Here is a 23,585-nt window from a genome sequence, read left to right on the forward strand (position 1 = left end):
ATTGCATGCAGACTGTGAGAAATTGAAGGAGGACCTTTGGAAGGTTGGGCTACCAAATGGCAGATGAAATTTCATGTGGACAAGTGCAAAGTGATGTACTTTGGGAAGAATAATCCAAATCATAGCTACATAATGGTAGGTTCCACATTAGGAGTCACCATCCAAAAAAAAAGATCTAGGTGTGCAGCAGCAGCCAAAAAAGCAAACAGAATGTTAGGTATTATGAAGGAAGGAATAGAAAGTAAAAGAATATTATAATGCCTCTGTATTGCTCCATGGTGCGACCTCACCTTGAGAATTATGTGCAATTCTGGTTACCGTATCTCAAAAAGATACAGCGGAATTAGAGCAGGTTCAAAGAAGGGTGACTAAAATAACAATGGGGATAGAACTCCTTTCATATGAAGAAAGGCTTAAGAGGTTAGGGCTTTTCAGCTTAGAGAAGAGATAGCCAAGATATATGATAGAGGTCTACAAAATCCTGAATGGAGGAGAATGGGTAAATGTGAATCAACTGTTTACTCTTTCAAAAACTACAAAGACAAGGGGACACTCTATGAAGTTACATGGTAATACTTTTAAAACAAATAGGAGAAAATATTTTTCACTCAACTAGAGCTCATTGCCAGAAGATGTGACAATCAGTAAGTTGGCATATCTGGTTTAAAAAAAAAGTTTGAACAAGTTCCTAGAGAACAAGTCCATAAGCTGTTATTAAGGTAGACATGATAAAAGCAGGATTCTATGCCACCAACCCCAAAATGCTCTTTGGAATTCTGCCAGGTACTTGTGACCTGGATTGGCCACTGTTGAAAGCAGGATAGTGTGACAGATGGACCATTGGTCTACCTCGTTATGACAAATTCCTGTGTACTTATGTTCTTATTCCTGTGTCTGGTTGGAATGGTCCCCAGAAAAACATATGCATTTCCCACTTGTTTGCTCGTCTACTGTAATTTTTGGAAGAAGGTTTTTTTTTCCTCTTCTTTTGCAAATTCTACTACTACTTTTTCTGTCCCCAGAGGGCTCACAATCTAAGTTTTTGTACCTGGGACAATGGAGAATTAAGTGACTTGCCCAAGGTCACAAGGAGCTGCAGTGGAAATCGAACCCATGTTGCCAGGATCAAAGCCCACTGCACTAATCATTAGGCTACTCTCTGTTGCTTCCTTCCCTATGTGTAGTGATGGATTCTCTCTCACTCTTTTTTCTTGTTGGAACACTTGTACAAGTTTAATGATGGAGATGAATTCTGGATATTTAGTTTCATATTTCAACACCCTCTGTGTGTTTGGATCTGATGACGCTGTTAAGAAATCCTGCAGGCCTATGATAGCAGCACAATAGGTATAATCTATTTCTATGAGGCCCATTCCTTCTTTGGCTAAGGGCATACACCAATTCTTGCATTGATAAGAATCACATGCTAAACTATATGCTCCTCAGGCCTTTGTGATCAGTATTATCATTTCTCATCAGGAAACAGTAAACAGTGAACTGTGATGATTCAGCTGCATTTCACACATGGTCAGCGTATAATTTGCAGAAATTTCTGATCTCACACCTTTCTGATTTTGCTTCCTTTCCCTTCTCCATTGTAAAAACTTTAACAGGGATAGCTGTGTTAGTCTGGTGGAAGAATATTGACAGAGGCAGGGAGCACCTTAGACTAACCAGTTAGTCAATCAGGCACGACCTGCCTCTGTCAATCTTCTCCACTATAGAAGTTGGAAAGGAAGAATGGAAGGTGAAGACTGCTGCTGGTCCTAACCCTGTCTCTTTCTTTTCAAAGAAGGATACCACTGCAGGAGGGGCTCGAGATTGATAAGTAAAAGTGTGTCCAAGATCAGGGCTGCCGAGAGGGGGGGACAGGGGGGACAAAGTTCCCCGAGTCCGGGCCTCCAGGAGGGGCCCCGTGCCGCCGCCGCCGCAATCTGGCCCGCCCGCCCTCCATCGCTCCCTGGCATTGAATTTAAGCGCCTCACCTTCGAAAGCGCAGCAAGCAGCGGCAGACCACTCCTTCCTTCCATGTTCCGCCCTTGCCTGACGTAACCCCCGAGGGCGGGACACGGAAGGAAGGAGTGGTCTGCTGCTGCTTGCTGCGCTTTCGAAGGTGAGGCGCTTAAGGTCCGTGCAGAGGGCCCGGGGGTGGAGAGAGGGCCCAGTAACCTCAGGGGGGGGGCCCCGGGGACGGCCTTGACCCGGGCTGGCCCAGTCTTTCGGCGGCCCTGTCCAAGATTATTCCTATTAATGTATTTGTCATGTTTTCTTTCTCCTTTATATGTATGTAGGATTTTAAGTCCTCTGAGACATCCTGTAATATGATAAGGCTCTATAACCTCACTCTCTCTCTCTATTTTCCTTAACTTTTACAGGTCTTCATTTTTATATTGTTTAAGATGAAGGAAGCAAACAATCTCAGAGTCCAAGAAAATGATCATTATCTCCAAGAACAATAGTATCCACTGTAAAATGAGCTCAGTTTTCAGCTCACAAGAAGCAGCACCGTTTCTTTTGACATGCACGCAGTACTGCATCTTTTCTTCCCTCTCCAAGTGGTAGACATGGTGCAACTGATCTGCAGGGACATTTTCCAAAACACATAAATTCCATGCCCGGTAAGTTATTGCAACAGTTTAGCCGGATATTCAACTTTCAGTAGATAGGTACAGGCTACACAGGATTTTTACCTAAAGTTGTTGCTGTTGATGACTAATTTAAATAAAGAGTGACAGCAAAGAGAAAAAAAAAAGGTTTATGGGTTTAAAAGGAGAAGACATAGGAATCAGGGCTGTTGCACAAGGCAGAACAAAGATAGGCAACTGCACATAGCAGTGGCACGGGATGACAATGTCAGAAGGGTAAGCACTATACTACATAGCTCTCATTCTTGCACTCTTCCCTCTTTGTCCACTATGTGAACTCCAAGTTGGCCAGAAGCAGTGCTTTTTTGTACATAAAAAGGTGCCGGTACTCATTATGGGCGGGGTCACCACATATGGCTCTGCCCTGATAGCCACACCCCTTCCAGCCATGGCGCATATAAACAGACATCATTGAAAATATTATACTAGAATAGGAGAAAAAAATAACTTGTGATTTTTTTTCATTATAAATAATTTCTCTAAGCTGTTACAGCTCCATTATACCCAGTGCAAAATAAGACAGCGGATGTAAATTCTCAAATTGGACATATTCCAAACACTAAAATGAAAATAAAATGATTTTTTCTACCTTTGTTGTCTGGTGACTTTGTTTTTCTATCCATATTGGTCCCAGGCTTTGATTCTGCTGCTCTCTATTTGTTCTCTTAACTCTGTTTCCAGGGCTTCCTTTCCATTTATTTCTTTACTTTCCTCCTTTCTTCTTCATTTCTTGCCCTGCATCCATAAGTAAAAGCTGAGTCCTCCTCCGTGGAATTGACTGGAGGAGGTATAACGTGGATCCAGTTTTTGCCTATTTTCTCCATCCATGTGCAGTTTTTCTCCTCTCTTCCCTTTTCCTTATCTCCATCCATGTGCATCTTCTTTTTTCTTTCCTTCCCTCCATCCATGTCCAGCACTTCTCCTCTCTCCACCCCTCCTATATCCATATAAAGCAATAATTCTCTCTCCTCCATCCAAGTCCAGCATTTCTCCTCTGTCCCGACCAACCCCTCCATCCATCCATGTCCAGCAATTCTCATCTATCTCCTGCTCTCCTCTCCATCCATTTCCAGCATTTCTCCTCTCTCCCCTCCCCTCCCCTCCCATCCATGTGCATCTCCTTCCTGTTTTCCCTCCCCTCCATCCATGTCCAGCATATCTGCTCTCTTCCCCTCCCCTCCCATGTCCAGCGATTCTCCTTTCTCCCCTGCCCTCCCCTCCATGTCCAGTGATTCTCCTCTCTCCCCTGCCCTCTCTTCCTATCCATGTCCAGCAATTCTCTCTTCCCAGCCTTCCCCTCCCATCCATGTCCAGCAATTCTCCTCCCTCCCCTCCCATCCAATCCATGTCCAGAATGATTCGCCTTTCTCTCCTGTCCTCCCCTCCCATCCATGCCCAGCGATTCTCCTCTCCTCTCTCCCCTCCACTCCATGTCCAGCTATTCTCCTCTCTCCCCGCCCCTCCATGTCCAGCGATTCTCTTTTACCCCCATCCCCCCTCCCTTCCATGTCCACTGACTCGCCCCAGCCTCCACCTGCCCCCGAGATCATTCAAACCCCAGCCCCACCTGCCCACTCCCTTCCGTTCGTACACCCGGCCGTGCTCCCTGCATTGCAAAACTTTTGTTTACCGAAGTCGCAGCGAACCGGCAGTGAAAACAGCAGCAAGCAGGCAGGCTCACCTCCTCGCCGCTCACTTCGCTTCCCTCTCAGTGCGTCCCGCCCTCACGGAAAGGAAATTACATCAGACAAGGGCAGGACGTGCTGAGAGGGAAGCAAAGCGAAGCGAGCAATGAGGAGGCGAGCCTGCCTGCCTGCTGCTGCTGCCTTCACTACCGATTCGCTGCAACTTTGGGTAAACAAAAGTTTTGCAACGCAGGGAGCACGGCTGGGTGCACGAACGGAAGGGAGCGGGCAGGTGAGCCGGACCGCACAAAAAAAGCGCTGGCCAGAAGAGCCCAGTCTGCTCCAACATGAAGGCAGCTACAAGAGCCACACAACCAAACTAGTGGGGGAGAGGAGGCAGGGGACTACTGCACATCATTAACCTCAGCAAGTCCTGATCAAAAGGTACATCTTTATTGTGCTAGTTTTAATAAAAAAAAACCGCAAAGTCCACAGGTATCAGGTTTGACTGTAACCAGGTTCAGGATGCTGTACTTTCACTCAGCCTTTAGGAAAGAGAGCCATGAAAATGTACTAAAGTTAGCAGATATGCTGACTAAATGACGTCAGTTTTTATCAGTGCTTTTTTTGTAGAAAAAAAGGTGCCGGTACTCATTATGGGCGGGGTCACCACATATGGCTCCACCCCTATGATAGCCACACCCACATTAACCACACCCCCTATACCAGCCATGGCGCATATAAACAAACATCATTGACAATATTACAGTACTATAGGAGAAAAAAATAACGTGATTTGCTAAGTAGTAGCAGTAAATAAGACAGCCAATGTAAATTCTCAAATTGGACATATTACAAACACTAAAATGAAAATAAAATGATTTTTTTCTACCTTTGTTGTCTGGTGACTGTTTTTCTTTCCATATTGGTCCCAGTCTGTGATTCTCCTTTCCTTTGTTTTCGCTTAACTCTTCTGTGCCATTTGTCATTTTTTTGTCTCCTTTTTCTTTGCTTTCTTCAATATTTTTCAGGCTCTCTCTCTGTCCAGATTTAATTCATTCTTACTATCCATTCTTTAATTTCCTTCATCTACCCGTGGCTTTTCATCTTTTCCTCACCCTTGTTCTCCCCATGCCCCTTCCTCTTATTCTCCAATCTTTCTCTATTCCCCTTTTCCATCCAGCAGCTCTGCTTTCTCTCCCCATCCTTCCAGTGTCTCCACTATTTCTTTCTGCATTCTTCCATCCAGCGTCTTCCCTCTTTCTCTCCCTATCCTTCCGTTTTCCCTCTCTCTCTCCCCCATCCTTCCATTTTTCCCTCTCTCTCTCTCCCCATCCTTCCATCTGTTTTCCCCCTCTCTCTCCCCATCCTTCCATCTGTTTTCCCTCTCTCTTTCCCCATCCTTCCATCTGTTTTTCCCTCTCTCCCCAATCCTTCCATCTGTGTTTTTCCCTCTCCCCAATACTTCCATCTCTTTTTCCCTCTCTCTCCCCATCCTTCCATCTGTTTTCCCCTCTCTCTCCCCAATCCTTCCCTCTGTTTTTTCCTTCTTTCTCTCTCTCCCCAATCCTTCCCTCTGTTTTCCCCTCTCTCTCCCCAATCCTTCCCTCTGTTTTTTCCCTCTTTCTCTCTCTCCCCAATCCTTCCCTCTGTTGTTTTCCCTCTCTCTCTCTCTCCCCAATCCTTCCCTCTGTTGGTTTCCCTCTTTCTCTCTCTCCCCAATCCTTCCCTCTGTTGTTTTCCCTCTTTCTCTCTCTCCCCAATTCTTCCCTCTGTTGTTTTCCCTCTCTCTCTCTCCCCAATCCTTCCCTCTGTTGTTTTCCCTCTTTCTCTAACTCCCCAATCCTTCCCTCTGTTGGTTTCCCTCTTTCTCTCTCTCCCCAATCCTTCCCTCTGTTGGTTTCACGCTTTCTCTCTCTCCCCAATCCTTCCCTCTGTTGGTTTCACGCTTTCTCTCTCTCCCCAATCCTTCCCTCTGTTTTCCCTCTTTCTCTCTCTCCCCAATCCTTCCCTCTGTTGTTTTCCCTTTCTCTCTCTCCCCAATCCTTCCCTCTGTTGTTTTCCCTCTTTCTCTCTCTCCCCAATCCTTCCCTCTGTTGTTTTCCCTCTCTCTCTCTCCCCAAACCTTCCCTCTGTTGGTTTCCCTCTTTCTATCTCTCCCCAATCCTTCCCTCTGTTGTTTTCCCTCTCTCTCTCTCTCTCCCCAATCCTTCCCTCTGTTGGTTTCCCTCTTTCTCTCTCTCCCCAATCCTTCCCTCTGTTGGTTTCCCTCTTTCTCTCTCTCCCCAATCCTTCCTCTGTTGGTTTCCCTCTTTCTCTCTCTCCACCCCCCCCCCCAATCCTTCCTCTGTTGGTTTCCCTCTTTCTCCCCAATCCTTCCCTCTGTTGTTTTCCCTCTTTCTCTCTCTCCCCAATCCTTCCCTCTGTTGGTTTCCCTCTTTTTCTCTCTCCCCAATCCTTCCCTCGGTTGTTTTCCCCTCTTTCTCTCCCCCCCCCCCAATCCTTCCCTGTGTTGGTTTCCCTCTTTCTCTCTCTCCCCCCAATCCTTCCTCTGTTGGTTTCCCTCTTTCTCTCTCCCCCCCCCCAATCCTTCCCTGTGTTGGTTTCCCTCTTTCTCTCTCTCCCCAATCCTTCCCTCTGTTGGTTTCCCTCTTTTTCTCTCTCCCCAATCCTTCCCTCTGTTGTTTTCCCTCTTTCTCTCTCTCCCCAATCCTTCCCTTTGTTGGTTTCCCTCTTTCCCTCTCTCCCCAATCCTTCCCTCTGTTGGTTTCACTCTTTCTCTCTCTCCCCAATCCTTCCCTCTCTTGGTTTCCCTCTTTCTCTCTCTCCCCAATCCTTCCCTCTGTTGTTTTCCCTCTTTCTCTCTCTCCCCAATCCTTCCCTCTGTTGGTTTCCCTCTTTCCCTCTCTCCCCAATCCTTCCCTCTGTTGGTTTCCCTCTTTTTCTCTCTCCCCAATCCTTCCCTCTGTTGGTTTCCCTCTTTTTCTCTCTCCCCAATCCTTCCCTCTGTTGTTTTCCCTCTTTCTCTCTCTCCCCAATCCTTCCCTCTGTTGGTTTCCCTCTTTCCCTCTCTCCCCAATCCTTCCCTCTGTTGGTTTCCCTCTTTCTCTCTCTCCCCAATCCTTCCCTCTGTTGGTTTCCCTCTTTCTCTCTCTCCCCAATCCTTCCCTCTGTTGGTTTCACTCTTTCTCTCTCTCCCCAATCCTTCCCTCTGTTGGTTTCCCTCTCCCTGCCAAGTTTCCCGCGAACGGCGCGAAGTCGCGACGCACGCGGCACCAGCCCCTATTTCCGGCCGCTGCTGCTTCTCCTGTTGAGCAGCAGCGGCCGCTACACAAAGAAAAAGTTTTAAAAAATTGAAACCTGGCTGAAACGCGGCACCCAAGCATTGTAGACAGCCATTAGGCATTGGCTGTTGCCCCGCAGCCGCTCCTCCTCTTGCCTCTACGTCACTGCCCCTGGAGGAAGACCCCGTAGGAGCGCAGTGACGTAGAGGCAAGAGGAGGAGCAGCTGCGGGACAACAGCCAATGCCTAATGGCTGTCTACAGTGCCGGGGTGCCGCGTTTCAGCCAGGTTTGAAGTTTTTTAAAATCTTTTTCTTTGTGTAGCGGCCGCTGCTGCTCAACAGGAGAAGCAGCAGCGGCCGGAAATGGGGGCTGGCACTGCGTCCGTCACGGGGCGGGGGGAGCAAAAAAAAAAAGGTGCCGGTACGCCGTACCGTTGCGTACCGGCACAAAAAAAGCACTGGTTTTTATTGCCCTCTTCTCTGGTTCTCAGTTTTTATCTGAATCTTTATCTGTATATTACTGAAGAGAACGGGAATTTATCTGTTTGGCTCACACCTTTATCAGAATGGTTGTTTTAGGCCTTGAGGTAGGCTGTCTCCTGCCTATATGGCTGATCATTTCATGAACTAACTAACATTACTAATAATCTCGCCAATACTAAATGGCAAGAAGACAGACATCAAGGATGAGGCAATTCAGCTCACTACAGCACTGATCAATGTGTATCTCAGAAAGTATCATGGAGTAGCTGCTCAACGCCACATAATCAATTGGCAAGGAAGCCCCCATAGCCATCCCCTTAAACTGCTGAAAATAAACTTCCTGAAAACGAAAATTAGTTAATGGTGAGGGCAATACTGGCTAAAGTGAATAAAAGTCGGTTAGGTATACGGTTATAAGTACTTCTTCTTGTTTTTTTAAATAATTGTATGAGATTCTAACTGTGGAATGTTAGTATACAATGCTTCTATGACTAGGGTAACCATGAGGGTACTGAGAGATTATAATCAAATTCCTGAAGTAATTGAATCACGTGGGACAAAATCTCTGACATATGTAGGAATAAGTGTACAAAGGGCCTTAGAAACAAAATCAACAAAAACAGATAAGGGTTCCAGAATAGGCCCATTGCTGGAGATGATCAGTCTACCATGAGGTTTGATTAATAATTTATGAACCTTGGGAAGTATATATATATAGTTGGTGTAGTTGGATTTTGAACCTGTAAAAAGTGACATTCTTTATGCGTGAGGTAACCAGCGTTGGATGCAATCTCAATGCTTTTTTTAAATTTCCTTCTGAAGTTTTGGGCCTGGATGCGATGACAAAGGGGTATAATAATGTCGATCAGTAATTTATGACTTGGTTTCTTTAACATAATCACTTCTATCCAGTACAACAATTCCCCCATCTTTGTCAGCCAGTTTAATCACGATGTCCAAATTGTGGGCCAGTGATTCAACTGGCTTCATAATTAAACTATAAAAGCAAGGTTTTTTTTTACACTCAACAGATTCTAAATCTTTAAGTATGCAAGTGTTAAATGCATGAATCAAAGGATCCAGAGATACAGGAGGTATCCAAGAGGAAGGATTCTTCACAATAGAGGTGTCAATTGGAGGTGTATTCTTAGAAAAATATTGAATAATTTGAAGCTTCCTGGTAAACTTAAATAAATCAATACAGGTTTGGAATGGATTATACCCAGCAGTAGGGACAAAAGAGAGACTGTTTTGTAACACATTGGTTTCTGCCTCTGAGAAAGTGTGGCTAAAAAGCTTAAAGATGGGAACGTCTATCTCCAACTCTCTAGACGATGTTCCCTGTGGGTGGGTGCGTAGGTAAGGTTTGTATGAAGTTCTCCCTCTCCCCCTGAATGGATATCTGTCCTGCATTGGGCAATGTTATTGATGATAATATGGGTTCAAGGCAGTGGCCCACCCACTTTGAGTACAAGCCCACCCAGTAGCAGCACACCTATAATGTGGCTGGCAGGGATCCCCAAGCCACACCAGCTGAAAACTCCTGCACACCTTGTAAATAGATCTTTGCCTGAAGCGACTGATACATACTGCTCACGCCGGCCCCACAGCCTTCCCTCGGATGTATTCCCATCTATGTGGAAACAGTTGCATCAGAGGGAAGGCTGTGGGGCCAACATGAGCAGTGTGTATTAGTTGCTGTTCGCTGTCAGTGAAAATCTGCTATTTAAAAGCTATGCAGGGATGGGGGGATGTTTGAGAGACCAAATGGCATGCAGGCGAGAGAGGGAGAAACTAAATCACTTGTGGGACAGGGTGGAGTTCTGCCCACCCATCTTGGGCCCAGGTCCACCCAAAATTGGATGTCTGGCTCCAAGGTAGCGCTCTGGTCTACCTCTCCCACATTAAATCCCAAAAAGCTACTTGTGGATTGGTGGAAATGGGTCTTTTTTTGTTTTGTTTTCCACATTTATCATTTATATAGTAGTTGTAGATCCCATATTTTGTAGCATGTTTGTTTACATACTTCACTTTTTATAACATTAGGCGCTGTACGCACTGTTCTTTATAGCTTATATTACTGCTTGTGATGGGGTTTTTTTCTCTCTCTTTCTAACATTTCGTTTGGACTGATGCATTTTGAAGACCATTACAACAGTTGAAAGGGCTACGTTTTTAATATATACTCTTCTCACTTGGAACAAGTTTCCTTGCACCCTTGTATGTGTACACACATATACAGAATTTTTTCTGAGTTGTAATCCATATGGTTTATCTTTTAGTACTGTCTTTGTGCTTTTATTGGCTACATTCACATATTGCTTTCTAGCAACCTTATTATGATTGGGTTCATATTTACTATTCATGTTTCATATATAAATATGCAGCACCTTTAATTAACGTTTAGCTTCTTTGTTCACAAATTGTGATTATATCGGTTTAAGTACATATTATTGTACATTTATGTTAAATTTATTCATGGTGCTTTTTCCTTTAAACTATGTTTATAAGTCTCTCTGTGAGGTCCTGCATTTTTAGTTTTTCTTAACCGATTGTATATATAATAATTTTTTCATTTTATTTATATTATTCTAGTATCTTATCCATATTTATGTATTTATATGATATTTATGAATTTTTACTTATGATTTTATTACTAATATTAATAATATGATTTATTACTGTTTATTGTTTGTTTTATATATGTTATTTTTTAAAATGTTTTGCTTATTGTTGAGGCAGACTCCTTGGCCAAAACATGGTGCCATGTTGAGTCCTTTATAGAATAAAGTCTCCTACTGTACCTACACTGTTCTCCTGTAACTAAGTGGCCCTTTTACAAAGCAGCAGTAAGCACTAATGCATGCTTACTGCATGCTAAAAAGACACTACCACGAGATGCCTGAGCATGTGCCATAATAGTCCTGGGATCAAAGTAAGCCAATCCTGTGCTGAAAAATATAAAATATTTATCAGCACACAGGGGGCATGTTTAGAGGCGGAGAGTAGGAGTGTCCTGCACTAAATCGGGCAGCGTGGGTAAATCACTGCATGCTACCCGATCAGCACGGGAGCCCTTACTGCCTAGTAAATAGATGGCAGTAAGGGCTCATGTGCTAATGGCCACATGCTAATTGGGAAATTAGCGCAAGCCATTAAAGGGAAAATAGAAATTGCAGCCATTTTACTTCCACGCTAAAAGTTGCCTCATTGCGTGAAAAACCCATGCGCTAAAAATAGCACAGACCACTTTTTAGCACTGCTTAGTAAAAGGCCCCTTAAGTCTCACTGCATAAAATGCTAAAATAGCTTGAATTATTGGTAAAAATAACAAGTATTAACAGTAGCTCATGTTGATTGCTATGCCCCTAAATAGACATCAACTTTTAAATCATAAACAAACTATGTTAATATTGTATGTACATAATGAGGGCAATTTTTCAGAAGCCATTTACTTAGATAAATGGGCTACTTGAAAACTGCCCACATTTCCTGCAGGTAAAAGTATGCACCGATGCTTCTTTGAATTGAGGTGGCATCAGGATCTATTGTTTTGCTTCGATTGAAGCTGCTCTTTGCAACCCCCTAGAAGATGCCATGCTAGACAACTACCTAGTGGTTGAGCCAGCCCTGACAAAGTACTGTATCTTATTCTGGGCAGCAGATGCTCTTAAGACAGCATACAATTGCATGTTAATAAATTATGGAGCCCTTTTACAAAGGCACGGGTAGCTTGTGCACCCGGCGGTAATTCTGATTTTGGCACGTGCCGAATCCCATGGTAGAAAATAATTTTCTATTTTCTACTGTGGGGGCACTCCTGGTGGTAACCGTCAGCATGCCCATGTTGGCACGTGCTGTATGGTTAACTCGTGAGACCTTACTGCTACCATCCTGTCTAGGCGATTTGACACTCTTCAATTTGTCAAATTGCCTTATGAAATAAAATAAAAGTGGGAGGACGACCAAGGATTCCAAAGACTGAAAGGATATATAATAATAAAGATGTTTATTGAGGTATAAAGACTCGACACAACGTCGTGTTTCGGCCGTTAGGCCTGCATCAGGAGTCTTAATGCCGAATGCTTTTGAGAACTATTTGATGAAGGCAAATCCTCAACAAAGGGAGGTCTTTAGAAAGACCGTTGAGAAGGTGAGCGTGCTTCGTTGTCTCCTCTGACACAACGCTTGTATAGAATGCTGCAATAAGCCAATAGTGTTCGGCATTAAGACTCCTGATGCAGGCCTAACGGCCGAAACACGACGTTGTGTCGAGTCTTTATACCTCAATAAACATCTTTATTATTATATATCCTTTCAGTCTTTGGAATCCTTGGTCGTCCTCCCACTTTTATTTTTTGTTGTTGTCCGTGGGGCGTCTAGAGTTCTCCGCCTTCTGGCGGATATTTTTTCTCGTCAAATTGCCTTATTACATCTTCCAGGTTTACAGAGATTTGATTCAGTTTCTCGGACTCGTCAGCACTGAATACCACTTCTGGCACTGGTATCTCTCCCACGTCTTCCTTAGTGAAGACAGAAGCAAAGGATTTGTTTAATCTCTCTGCTATTGGCTTATCTTCCCCTGAGTGCTCCTTTTACTCCTCTGTCATCTAGAGGTTACACTGATTCTTTTGCTGGCTTTTTGCCTTTAATTATACCTAAAAGGTTTTTACTATGTGTTTTTGCCTCTAACAGAATCTTCTTTTCAAAGTCTCTCTTTGCCTTCGTTATCAGCGCTTTGCATTTGACTTGCCATTCCTTATGCTGTTTCCTTTTATTTTTAGTCGGTTCCTTCTTCCATTTTCTGAAGGATTTTCTTTTAGCTCTAATAGCTTCCTTCACCTCACTTTTTAACCATGAAGGCTGTTGTTTGAGTTTCCTTCCTCCTTTTTGAATACATAGAATATATCTGGTCTGGACTTTCAGGATGGTATTTTTGAACAGCATCCATACCTGGTAAAGTTTTGACCTTTACAGCTGCTCCTCTAAGTTTTTTATTTTACTCTACTTTCTGTTTTCCATCTTTTCACTGGTTCCCAATCCACAACAGGAAATTGTCTCCTATCCCATGGCTTTTTAATTTTCTCAGGAGGCTCTCATGACAGACTTTGTCAACTGCTTTCTGAAAATCCAGATACACTACATTAACTGGCTCCTCTTTATCCACATTTATTCATGTGTTCAAAAAATGTAGCATAGTGATGAGTCAAGACTTCCTTTGGCTAAATCCACGTTGACTCTGTCCCATTAAACTATGTTTTATCTATGTGTTCAATAATTTTGTTTTTTTACAATAGTTCCTACCATTTTGCTCAGCACCGACATCAGGCTTACTGGTCTGTAGTTTCCCAAATCACTCTGAAAACCTTTTTTTTTTTTAATTGGTATTATGCTGGTCACCCTTCAATCTTCAGGTGTCATTGACAGTTTTAGTGATAGGTTACAGATTACTAATAGTAGATCAGCAATTTCATTTTTGAGTTCTTTCAATATACTGGGGTATATACCACCAAATCCAGGTTATTTGCTACTCATTAGTTTGTTGGTTTGGCCTATTATATCTTACAGGTTTGCAGAGATTTGTTATAGTTCCACTGAATCATCACTATTAAATATCAATTATGGCATGAGCGCCTCATATACATTTTTTCTCAGTGAGAACTGAAGAAAAGCATTCATTTAGTCTCTTCACTATGGCTTTTTGGGATCTGTCCGGTACTTGTGACCAAGACTGGCCATTGTTGAAGCCAGGAATCTACACTCAATTAACTTTGCTCTGTCACAGAATGGCTGAAGTTATGTTTTTTTGTTAAAAGCTAAGGGGTTGATATTCAAAGTGATTTCCTAGTCAGACATTTTCAGTGGTAGTTAATCGGTTAGTGCTGCTGAAAATGACCTGTCAGCGCTTAAAGCAAAGCCGGCTATTTTGGTGGCATTCTGGGGGTGGAGTCAGCACCTGGCTGCTTAAGTGCCGATATTCAGCACTTAACTGGCCAAGGTCACAACATAATAGAAGCGTAGCGAGGGCAGCTGACACCCGGGGCGGTTCGCCACTGCGCCCCCCAGAGCGCGAACGCACCCCCCCCCCCCGGAGCGCAGTCTTACCAAGGGGTCGGGCGGACCGCTCCGTCCCGAGTGCAGTCGCTGGGAGCTGCGTCGGCTCCGTTGGTTCCCCTGCTCTCTCTGCCCCGAAACAGGAAGTAACCTGTTCCGGAGCAGAGAGAGCAGTGAACAAGCGGAGACGACACCCCCCCAAGCGGTGTGCACCCTGGGAGGACCGCCCCACCGCCCCCCCCCCCTTCCTATGCCACTGCAACATAAATAGGACCAAATAAAAGTCAGTCCCAGCTTTATGCAGTGCCCCATAGCCAGCTAAGTGCTAAATATCACACTTAACCGGCTATGGTGTAGCCAGCTCTGGAAGCCCAGAAATTCAATACCAAAGCTCAGACATAGTTGGGCGTTGAATTTCCGAGCATAATGCCAGCAGTAGTAAGCAAAACAATAATTGCCAGCTGAACATCGACCTCTAAATTTATTTTGGGCAACTCAAGCCCTTTACAATTAAACATTAATTTTTCAAAGTTGATCTACATGCAGGACTTTTTTTTTCAGTGTATTTTTTTTTTTAATTTATCCTCTGCCCATTATGTAGACCCATTGATGTCAGTAGTTCTAATTTTCTGCTGCTGCTGCCTCCGCTAAGGCCTGCTTCAGCACAGATTCCAGCTTCCTATCCTTAACATCTTTCAAAGTGGTACCTCCTTTTGACCGTAATGGTAGAGTCCTTCATAACAGGTGTCACCAAGGTATCCACCTTGGGCTGCTTCAACTTTTCCTTTTTGGCTGGAACAAGGGGATTGATCTTACCCATAGCTCTTCCCACCCTAAAGCCAGCTTCCAAGGCCTCCCACTCTGCAGAAATTATGGCTTGAACTGCCTGATCAATCAGAAAAGACGACTTCCAAATACCTTCAAGGATAGGGTCTCCTGTTGACCCACAGTCTGTAGAACTGGGATGTCTGAGATACTTAAAGTCAAGACAACCAAGCGCTGAAGACCTTGCACAGTTTTTTCAATCTACAGTAAATAAAATTAGGCATTTTCTTCTGTTGAATTGGATTATCTTTCATTGAATACTTTGAATAACCAAACTGATAATATCCCTGAAAATAGGATATGGTGTAACTTTGATAAAGTCTCCATAGAATCAGTCAGGAAGACTTTCAAAAAATTTGTTATTAAATCATGCTCGTTGGAAATATATATCCGTCTTATCTGCTGGCGAAAGCTACTTTAGAAATTTAAGTTGGCTCACTGAGAGCCCTGTTTACTAAGCCGCGTTGTAGGCAATAAAACTTTTTAGCGTGACCTAAAAATTAACGTGCGCTAACAATAGAAACATCCATTATATTCCTATGGATGGCTCTATCGATAGTGAGCGCTAAAAAGTTTGCGCGCTTATGGCGTGGCTTAGTAAACAAGGCCCTGAGTTTGTACATTTTTCCTTACAAAATGGTTATTATTCAGATAATCTGATACAATACTGACCCCATTAACAAAATCTTTAGGCGCTGTTTTAACAATTGTTGAAAATCATCAGCCAGTTGCCAACATTCCTTCGATGGCCTAATGAACAATTGCAATCTTTTTATTTATTTATTAGGATTTATTTGCTGCCTTTTTGAAGGAATTCACTCAAGGTGGTGTACAGTAAGACTAAATCAAACGTGTTTTATATTATACACAACATGGTTTTAGAACCAGACATAGTACTGAACCATTGCTCCTGGTTCTTAATTAAAAAATTAAGACTTAAGTAGAGGAGAACAGGTTGTTTTGCTCCGATTTGATACCTCTGCAGAACTGGATGAAGTTAACCATTCCTTACTGTTGCTTAAGATTCTGCAAATTAGGAATATTAGGTGCACTATTGACTTGGTTTGAGCAATTTTTAAGTAAAAGAATTTACTGTGTGACAGGGAAGAATTCGATGTCATGTAGATGGAACCCAGGTTGTGAAGTTCCATAGGGCTCACCGCTCCAGTTTAACATTATCATAGTTTTTTGGGTGAATGATTTTCAGAGTTAGGTGTTTTTGTTTTGCTTTACAAAAATTTGATGATATTCTAACCTCTTAAAACATATTTCATTTATAGATAATTGGACAACATCTTTGTTTATTTAACTTCTCGTGATTATTTTAGATGCTCATCTATCCTTTGAGACACAAATTAATGCACTAACCAAAAAATTTTTCTTTAGGTTAACACAACTTTGAGATATATACAATCTTCTCTAAATTCACAAAGCTTTAAAATTATAATGCAAGCAATCCTTCTTCCGCAATTAGACTATTGCCATTCACTACATAAAGCTTTAAAACTATAACACAAAACAATCCTTTTTCTGCAACTAGACTATTGCAAATCATTATATTGCAATATCCCAACCAGACTTCAGAAAAAGTTCAGTTACTACAAAATACTGCTTCCAAACTAATATTTAGTAAGTGCAAGTTTGATAGCGCTGCTCCGCTCCTAACAGACCTACATTGTTTACCTATTGATAAACGCATTAGATTTAAACTAGCATGCTTAGTTTTCAAATCACTTCATGGTCAAAATTCTGAGGGAGTTACTGAATTACTTGCTATCCCTCCTTATAGACACAATTCTTCTTTTTTGCAAACTTTATGAATTGGATACCCCTCACTTAGAAATGTCCAGTTAAAGTCTTTTTATTATCATTCATTTCCTTTCAAGGTGCAAGAATTTGGAACACTTTACCCTGTGTGTTAATTCCATCTTATATATGTTTTAGAAAGGCCTTGAAAAAAATGTTTTTGATGAACTCATATGATTATTCATGATTCTGTTAATTATACATCCTTCAGATGTTGTAGTATTCTTTCGACTGTTAACCACTACAAATTCTATTTGGAATGTGCGTGGTACACAAAACATGGATAGAATAGAATAATATTTGCAAGCTCGTCCCTCTGAAGGATCTTCACCTTCACCCACAGAGATCTCTCCCTCCTCCAGAGGATCGATGCCCAAAGTACCCCTAGATAACACACTGGGGGTAGACCCCTGGTCCAAGGACCCATCCGAAACAAGCAAACAAGAATCCCAGCTGACGAGTGGTTCCAGTGACAGTCTTTTGAAGCAATTAGGTGCCTCCAAATCCCTACCCCCCTACTGTTAATTGCAGTTGGACATGGTCTCTCCAAGACTTCTTCAATAAGAAAGCCCTATGCAGCAACAAAACAAATTCAGGGGGAAAAGGATTCACCTTCAAAGGTTCTCTTCTCAAATCTGTATGAGCCTTTGTCTGGCTTAGAGAAGAAATATCATCAAAAAAACAGATTCCAAATGAAAGACTTTCATTTGGGATCTGTTTCTTGTGGCGATTATTGGATACAGATCCACAGAGCCTCTCCAGCATTATCTCTTAAAGAAGAAATAGCCTCATCCAAAATAGCCTCATCCATTTTTTCAAGCCTAGGAACATGGCTGTGAGCGGTACTGTTGCCTGTAGCTGCTGCTGCCAGAAATGAAGCCTCTGAAGTGGGCAGGCGGCTCCTCACCAACGAAGCATCTCCCTCAGACCAAGTCACTGATACCATGCAGCAACAGCCACACTGCCCCAACATACTGCAGCAGATTACACAGTGAGAACACCTGTATGCCCACTCAGAAGTTGACTCTATACCTCAAGAAACATCCACGGCCAGATCTGTTCCTGCACAGATCGCACACTTGTCCACAGACTCAAAAGGTTAGGTAGAAACACCAGACTCCTCCAGGTGTCCCTTCCATCAAGCCTATCAGGGAAAGAATTAAAATCCTTCCCCAAGTCCTTGCACTCAACTGACAACCCAATTCTACAACTGGGAAAGAAGTACAAAAAAATACAGAATAATGCAGAAGACCTGCACAGTTATGTCCATCAACCATTTGCTGGAGACAGAGCAATACTGATGGACAGAGCCTTTATAGTGCCCTAGGTAGGGCTTAGCTCAAATCTGATTGGCTCTGTCTCCTATCTGTTGGTTGGCAGACATAACCCAAGACTGGTCTAATAGAAACAATAAAGAAATCCTATCTTAGAACTGAGGGGGATTTAATTTACTATGATCTTGATTACCATGATTGGGGAAATAAGAGCGAGCTGCAGATCACCTATGCAGGATCAGTTTTGTTCCCCTGAGAACTACTGAGTCTTCCCCACTGTCAGAGAGGACTGGGTTTATGAAAAGGTGTTATGTGAAATGTGCAATTATCTCCCTTTTGCTATTGTTTCATTTCATTTTTCCTAAAGGTCTATCCCTCCTATTTAACCTATCTTCCTCCTCTTTCTCACCAGTATATTCTTTCAAACTTTTTTCCCAGTTTTCTTCTTTCTGGTCTTCTGCGAACGCTGCGTCTCTCCCAGGCTTGACCTCCACCGAGGCCTTTCTCAACAGAAATGTAATATATGCAAGCATGCATATGGCATGTTTACTATATACAGTGCCTTCTATAAATTTTCACAGCCTTGTAGATTTTTCACATTCTAGTTTCTAAAAAATACAATTCAAAATTCTTTAAAGTAGTTTCATTGAATGAAAAACAGCAAAACAAAAACTCTGCTATCCTACTATAAAAGGATATTCTTAGCCTCTTCAGATTTTCAGTGGCCTACTTTACATTCACCTGTTTACTTATATCTGAACATATCTGCATGACGCTTAAGATGACAACACTAATAATTTGCTCTTTTTAGGTTAATTCTCATCAAGAATACCAATTTTTTAAAACTTTTTTTAAATAAGGTAGTTGCAGGCATCTTAATGCAAAACATTCAATAGCTCATTTTTAATTTTCCCTGCAAATTCTGGACAAGTACTGAATCTCTGAAATATAGCACACAAAACTGAAGGAGAAAAAGAAATGGGAAGGAGAGCATGTGCCTTTTATTTTGATTTTTTTTTTTTCAATACACGAACCTTACCTTCAACTTCTTCTTCATCACAGACGTGCTTTATGAAGGAAGCCCCTCTGTCCAGCACCGCTTCATCCTCCATCCTGTAGTAGTAAAACAGAAAGAAAGAATGTTCAGACTTTTCCCCAGAGGGAGCTGCTGGAAATAACCCCGCCCCTTGGCAAGTTTGCCTGCATGCTACTGCCAAAGTCGTCGTCCTCCTCCTCCTCCTCTTTTCTCCGGCTCTCTGCCCTTCCTGCAGGCAACTCCACTGGAACAACCAGAAGATTAAGCTAGCCCTGCATCCTTCACTGGAATCCTGACCTTATTAGTGCGGACGACATGCTCAGAAAGGTAATCCCAGACCATGTGTGTTTTATTGTGATTGTGGTTAACAGGGAAATGAGTTTTGATATATTGTAGCATAATAATAAATAGCCTGTGGAAAATCATATGTACATTATATATGTATACACACACATTCTCAAACCCACAATAACAATGCTGGTTTACTTCGGCTTTCTCAAACAACTCTGTTGAGAGACGAGCCTTGTGTCACATGCTAGGCTAAGAGAAATCCGACATCCGAGGATCATCCATAGTTCAAGCTACACCACTACTCAGGTTACAAAAGGACAATTTAATAACACTTTAGTTCTTCACTCATGTATATGTTTGTGTCATCTAAGTTTCACATGAAAGCTTTCACAATGCCATAGGCTATTTATGACCACTGCACATTCTATAATCCTCACATGGTATTTGATTTCTTAAAGCACTTTTACCATCAAAAATATAAAATTTGCAAATAACTTAGTCCAGAATTGGGAAATAAAAAAAACTACTGCAATGATTCCAAAACCTGTGGTGCGGGAACCCCAGCCAGTCAGGTCTTCAGGGTTATGCATAATTTTATTTATTTACTAGTATAAAAAGCCCGTTTCGGTAGGCAATGAAACAGGCGCTAGCAAGGTAATCCCCCCCCCCCCCCCGCAGCGTCCCTCCTGTCTCCCCTGCCCCCCTGCAGCCACCCATCTGGTCTCAGGATCCCCTCCCCACCAACCCTCCTCTGCTCCTGCAGCCACGCATGTGCAGCGGCCCTCCTCTCTCCCCTGCCCCCCCTGCAGCCACCCATGTCCAGCAACCCTCCTCTCCCCCTGAAGCCACCCATGTCCAACGACCCTCCTCTCCTTTCCCCTTGCCCCCCTGTAGCCACCCATGTCCAGCGACCCACCTCTCTCCCCTGCCCCCCCTGCAGCCACTCATGTTCAGTGACCCTCCTCTCCCCCTGCCCCCCCTGCAGCGTCCCTTCTGTCTCCACTGCAGCCACCCATCTGGTCTCAGGACCCCCTCCCCACCTCCCTCTTCCCTGCCCCCCCCCCCGCAGCCATCCATGTCCAGCGACCCTCCCTTCCCCCTGCCCCCCTCCAGCTACCCATGTCCAGCGACTCTCCCCTCCCCCCTCGGCACATCACCCAAGCCCCTACCCCTCCCCTCGGGCACATCAACCCCCTCGCCACCCGCAGCCGCCAATAATAACGCTGTCCTGTCGCTGCTGCGTCTCCTGTTGAACAGCAGCGGCCGGTACCAAAAGAAAAAAGCCAAAAAAAGATTTGTAACCTGAAACTCGGCTCCGTAGACAGCCATCTGGCATTGGCTGTCATCTCTGCAGCCGCTCCTCCTCTCCCCTCTGACATTGCTGCGCTCCTCCGGGGTCTTCCTGCAGGGGCAGTGACGTGGAGGGGAGAGGAGGAACGGCTGCAGAGACGATAGCCAATGCCAGATGGCTGTCTACGGAGCCGCGTTTCAGGTTAAAAAATTTTTGGGCTTTTTTCTTTTTGTACCGGCCGCTGCTGCTCCACAGGAGAAGCAGCAGTGGCCGGACAGCGTTTGTATTGGCGGCTGCGGGTGGCTAGGGGGTTGATGTGCCCAAGGGGGGGGGGGTGGCACTGAGAGCTGATTGGTAGGCAGGGGGAGGAGTAGGGAACCTACTCCTCCCCCTGCCTGGCTCGCGGTTTTGCAGAGCAGGGGCTTGGGTGTTGTGCCGAGGGAGGGGCATTGACAGCTGTTTCCCAGGCAGGGGGAGGACTCCTCCCCTTGCCTTGGAATCAGCTGTCAGTGACGTCACTCACGTCTGAACGTTCTAAACTGCCTAGCAGACCACCTCTGAGGGAGCCACAGTCCCAGTAACATTAGAACGTTGGAGGTGAGAATTATTATATAGGATTACATTTGTATCCCGCACTTTCCCACTAAAAGAATATTCATGCATACATTGCCTCCTTGACATGCAAATCTATTCATGCATATTCATTATGGACACCTTGAAAACCTGACTGGCTGGGGTCCCACAGGACAGGTTTGGGAACCCCTGAACTAATATGATACCCACCCTCCCCCTCCCAGTTCTGATTTTTATAGAATTCTACGGAGAAACAAGAATTTCAAGGATTCTGACAACTCCTGGTCAAGTGTATAAATTCCAGAAAACAGAGCACGGCTCCCATATGACTTCCTCCATTAATGCAATGTTCTAACAGTTTCAAAGTGTTTTTAAATATATTCTAGAATTTCTGAAAACAGTTCATTTTTCAGCTTCAAAAGCTATTTCATCAGGGCTAGCTTAACTATCAAGCAAACTAGAGAGTTGGCTATAGCAATAGCTTCTGGAGAAGGGGGCAAAGAGCAACTACAAAATTTTTTTTTAAAAAGCCATGCTGAGTGAGACCAAAGGTCCATCAAGCCCAGCATCTTGACTGTAACAGTTGCCAGTCCAGGTCGCAAGTACCAGGTAGATTCCAAAAAGTACATCTGTTTACCATATTTAATTTTCAGGCATGAACCATGACTCTCCAAGTCTACCTGACTAATCATTTTAATGGACTTTTCCTCCAAAGAATTTGTCTAATCCTCTTTTGAATCCCACTATGTTGATTACCTTGTCCATATCCTCTGGCAACTGACTCCACAGCTTAATTATCCACTGCATGAAAACAAAAAAACCTATCTAGTTGCAATTAAAGCAAAACAATAGATCCCTATAGCCAGAAAAATCAAAGAACCTTCAGTACATACTTTCACACAACAGAAGGGTTGGACTGGACTGGGAAAGGAGGTCAGAGGGAAGGAGCAGGAGATGGATGGGACTGGGAGGGGTGGGAAGCAGAGGGAAGGAGCAAGAGATGGATGGGACTGGGAGGGTGGGAAGCAGAGGGAAGGAGCAGGAGATGGATGGGACTGGGAGGGTGGGAAGCAGAGGGAAGGAGCAAGAGATGGATGGGACTGGGAGGGTGGGAAGCAGTGGGAAGGAGCAGGAGATGGATGGGACTGGGAGGGTGGGAAGCAGTGGGAAGGAGCAGGAGATGGATGGGACTGGGAGGGGTGGGAAGCAGAGGGAAGGAGCAAGAGATGGATGGGACTGGGAGGGGTGGGTGGGGAGCAGAGGGAAGGACCAGGAATTGGATTGGACTGGACTGGGAGGGTGGGAAGGAGCAGGAAATGGATGGGACTGGGAGGGGTGGGAAGCAGAGGGAAGGAGCAAGAGATGGATGGGACTGGGAGGGGTGGGTGGGTGGGTGGGGAGCAGAGGGAAGGAGTAAGAGATGGATGGGACTGGGAGGGTGGGAAGCAGTGGGAAGGAGCAGGAGATGGATGGGACTGGGAGGGGTGGGAAGCAGAGGGAAGGAGCAAGAGATGGATGGGACTGGGAGGGGTGGGTGGGGAGCAGAGGGAAGGACCAGGAATTGGATTGGACTGGACTGGGAAAGGAGGTCAGAGGGAAGGAGCAGGAGATGGATGGGACTGGGAGGGGTGGGAAGCAGAGGGAAGGAGCAAGATATGGATGGGACTGGGAGGGGTGGGTGGGGAGCAGAGGGAAGGAGTAAGAGATGGATGGGACTGGGAGGGGTGGGTGGGGAGCAGAGGGAAGGACCAGGAATTGGATTGGACTGGGAAAGGAGGTGAGCAGAGGGAAGGAGCAAGAGATGGATGGGACTGCGAGGGGTGGGGAGCAGAGGGATGGACCAGGAGATGGATGGGATTTGGAGAGGTCAGGCACAGCAGAGGGAAGGAGCAAGAGATGGATGGGACGGAGGGATGGTGAGCAGAGGGAAGGAACAGAAGATGGATGGGACTGCGAGGGGCTGGGGAGCAGAGGGATGGACCAGGAGATGGATGGGATTTGGAGAGGTCAGGCACAGCAGAGGGAAGGAGCAAGAGATGGATGGGACGGAGGGATGGTGAGCAGAGGGAAGGAACAGAAGATGGATGGGACTGGGAGCGGTGGGGAGCAGCGGGAAGGAGCAAGAGATGGTTGGGACTTGGAGGGGTGGGGAGCAGAGGGAAGGAGCAAGAGATGGATGGGACTGGGAGGGTGGGGAGCAGAGGGAAGCCTACTGGAAAGAAGACACTGCATAAAACAGAAGACACTGGGATCAAAGCGAATAGAAAAACTAAATGATCAGACAACAAAGGTAAATAAACGTTTATTTTATTCATAATTTATTAATTGAAATGTGCATCTGTGATATTTTGCCTGTAAATTTCATTTCCTTCCTCCATATTAGCATATTCATTTGCAT

General features: G+C 44.4%; 1 protein-coding gene across 2 annotated transcripts in view; it reads right to left on the minus strand.

Annotated features, from left to right (window-relative positions):
* Positions 1-23,585, minus strand: part of SLC4A4 (solute carrier family 4 member 4) — a 490,468-nt gene that overhangs the window by 381,634 nt on the left and 85,249 nt on the right. For both annotated transcript variants that reach the window (XM_030190631.1, XM_030190632.1), the window contains exon 2: positions 19,036-19,109. In XM_030190631.1, the coding sequence (XP_030046491.1) occupies positions 19,036-19,108 (73 nt within the window). In that variant the 5' untranslated portion in view covers position 19,109. The remainder of the gene's footprint in view (positions 1-19,035; positions 19,110-23,585) is intronic.

This window comes from Microcaecilia unicolor, chromosome 2, assembly GCF_901765095.1.
Source record: "Microcaecilia unicolor chromosome 2, aMicUni1.1, whole genome shotgun sequence".
NCBI lineage: Eukaryota > Metazoa > Chordata > Amphibia > Gymnophiona > Siphonopidae > Microcaecilia > Microcaecilia unicolor.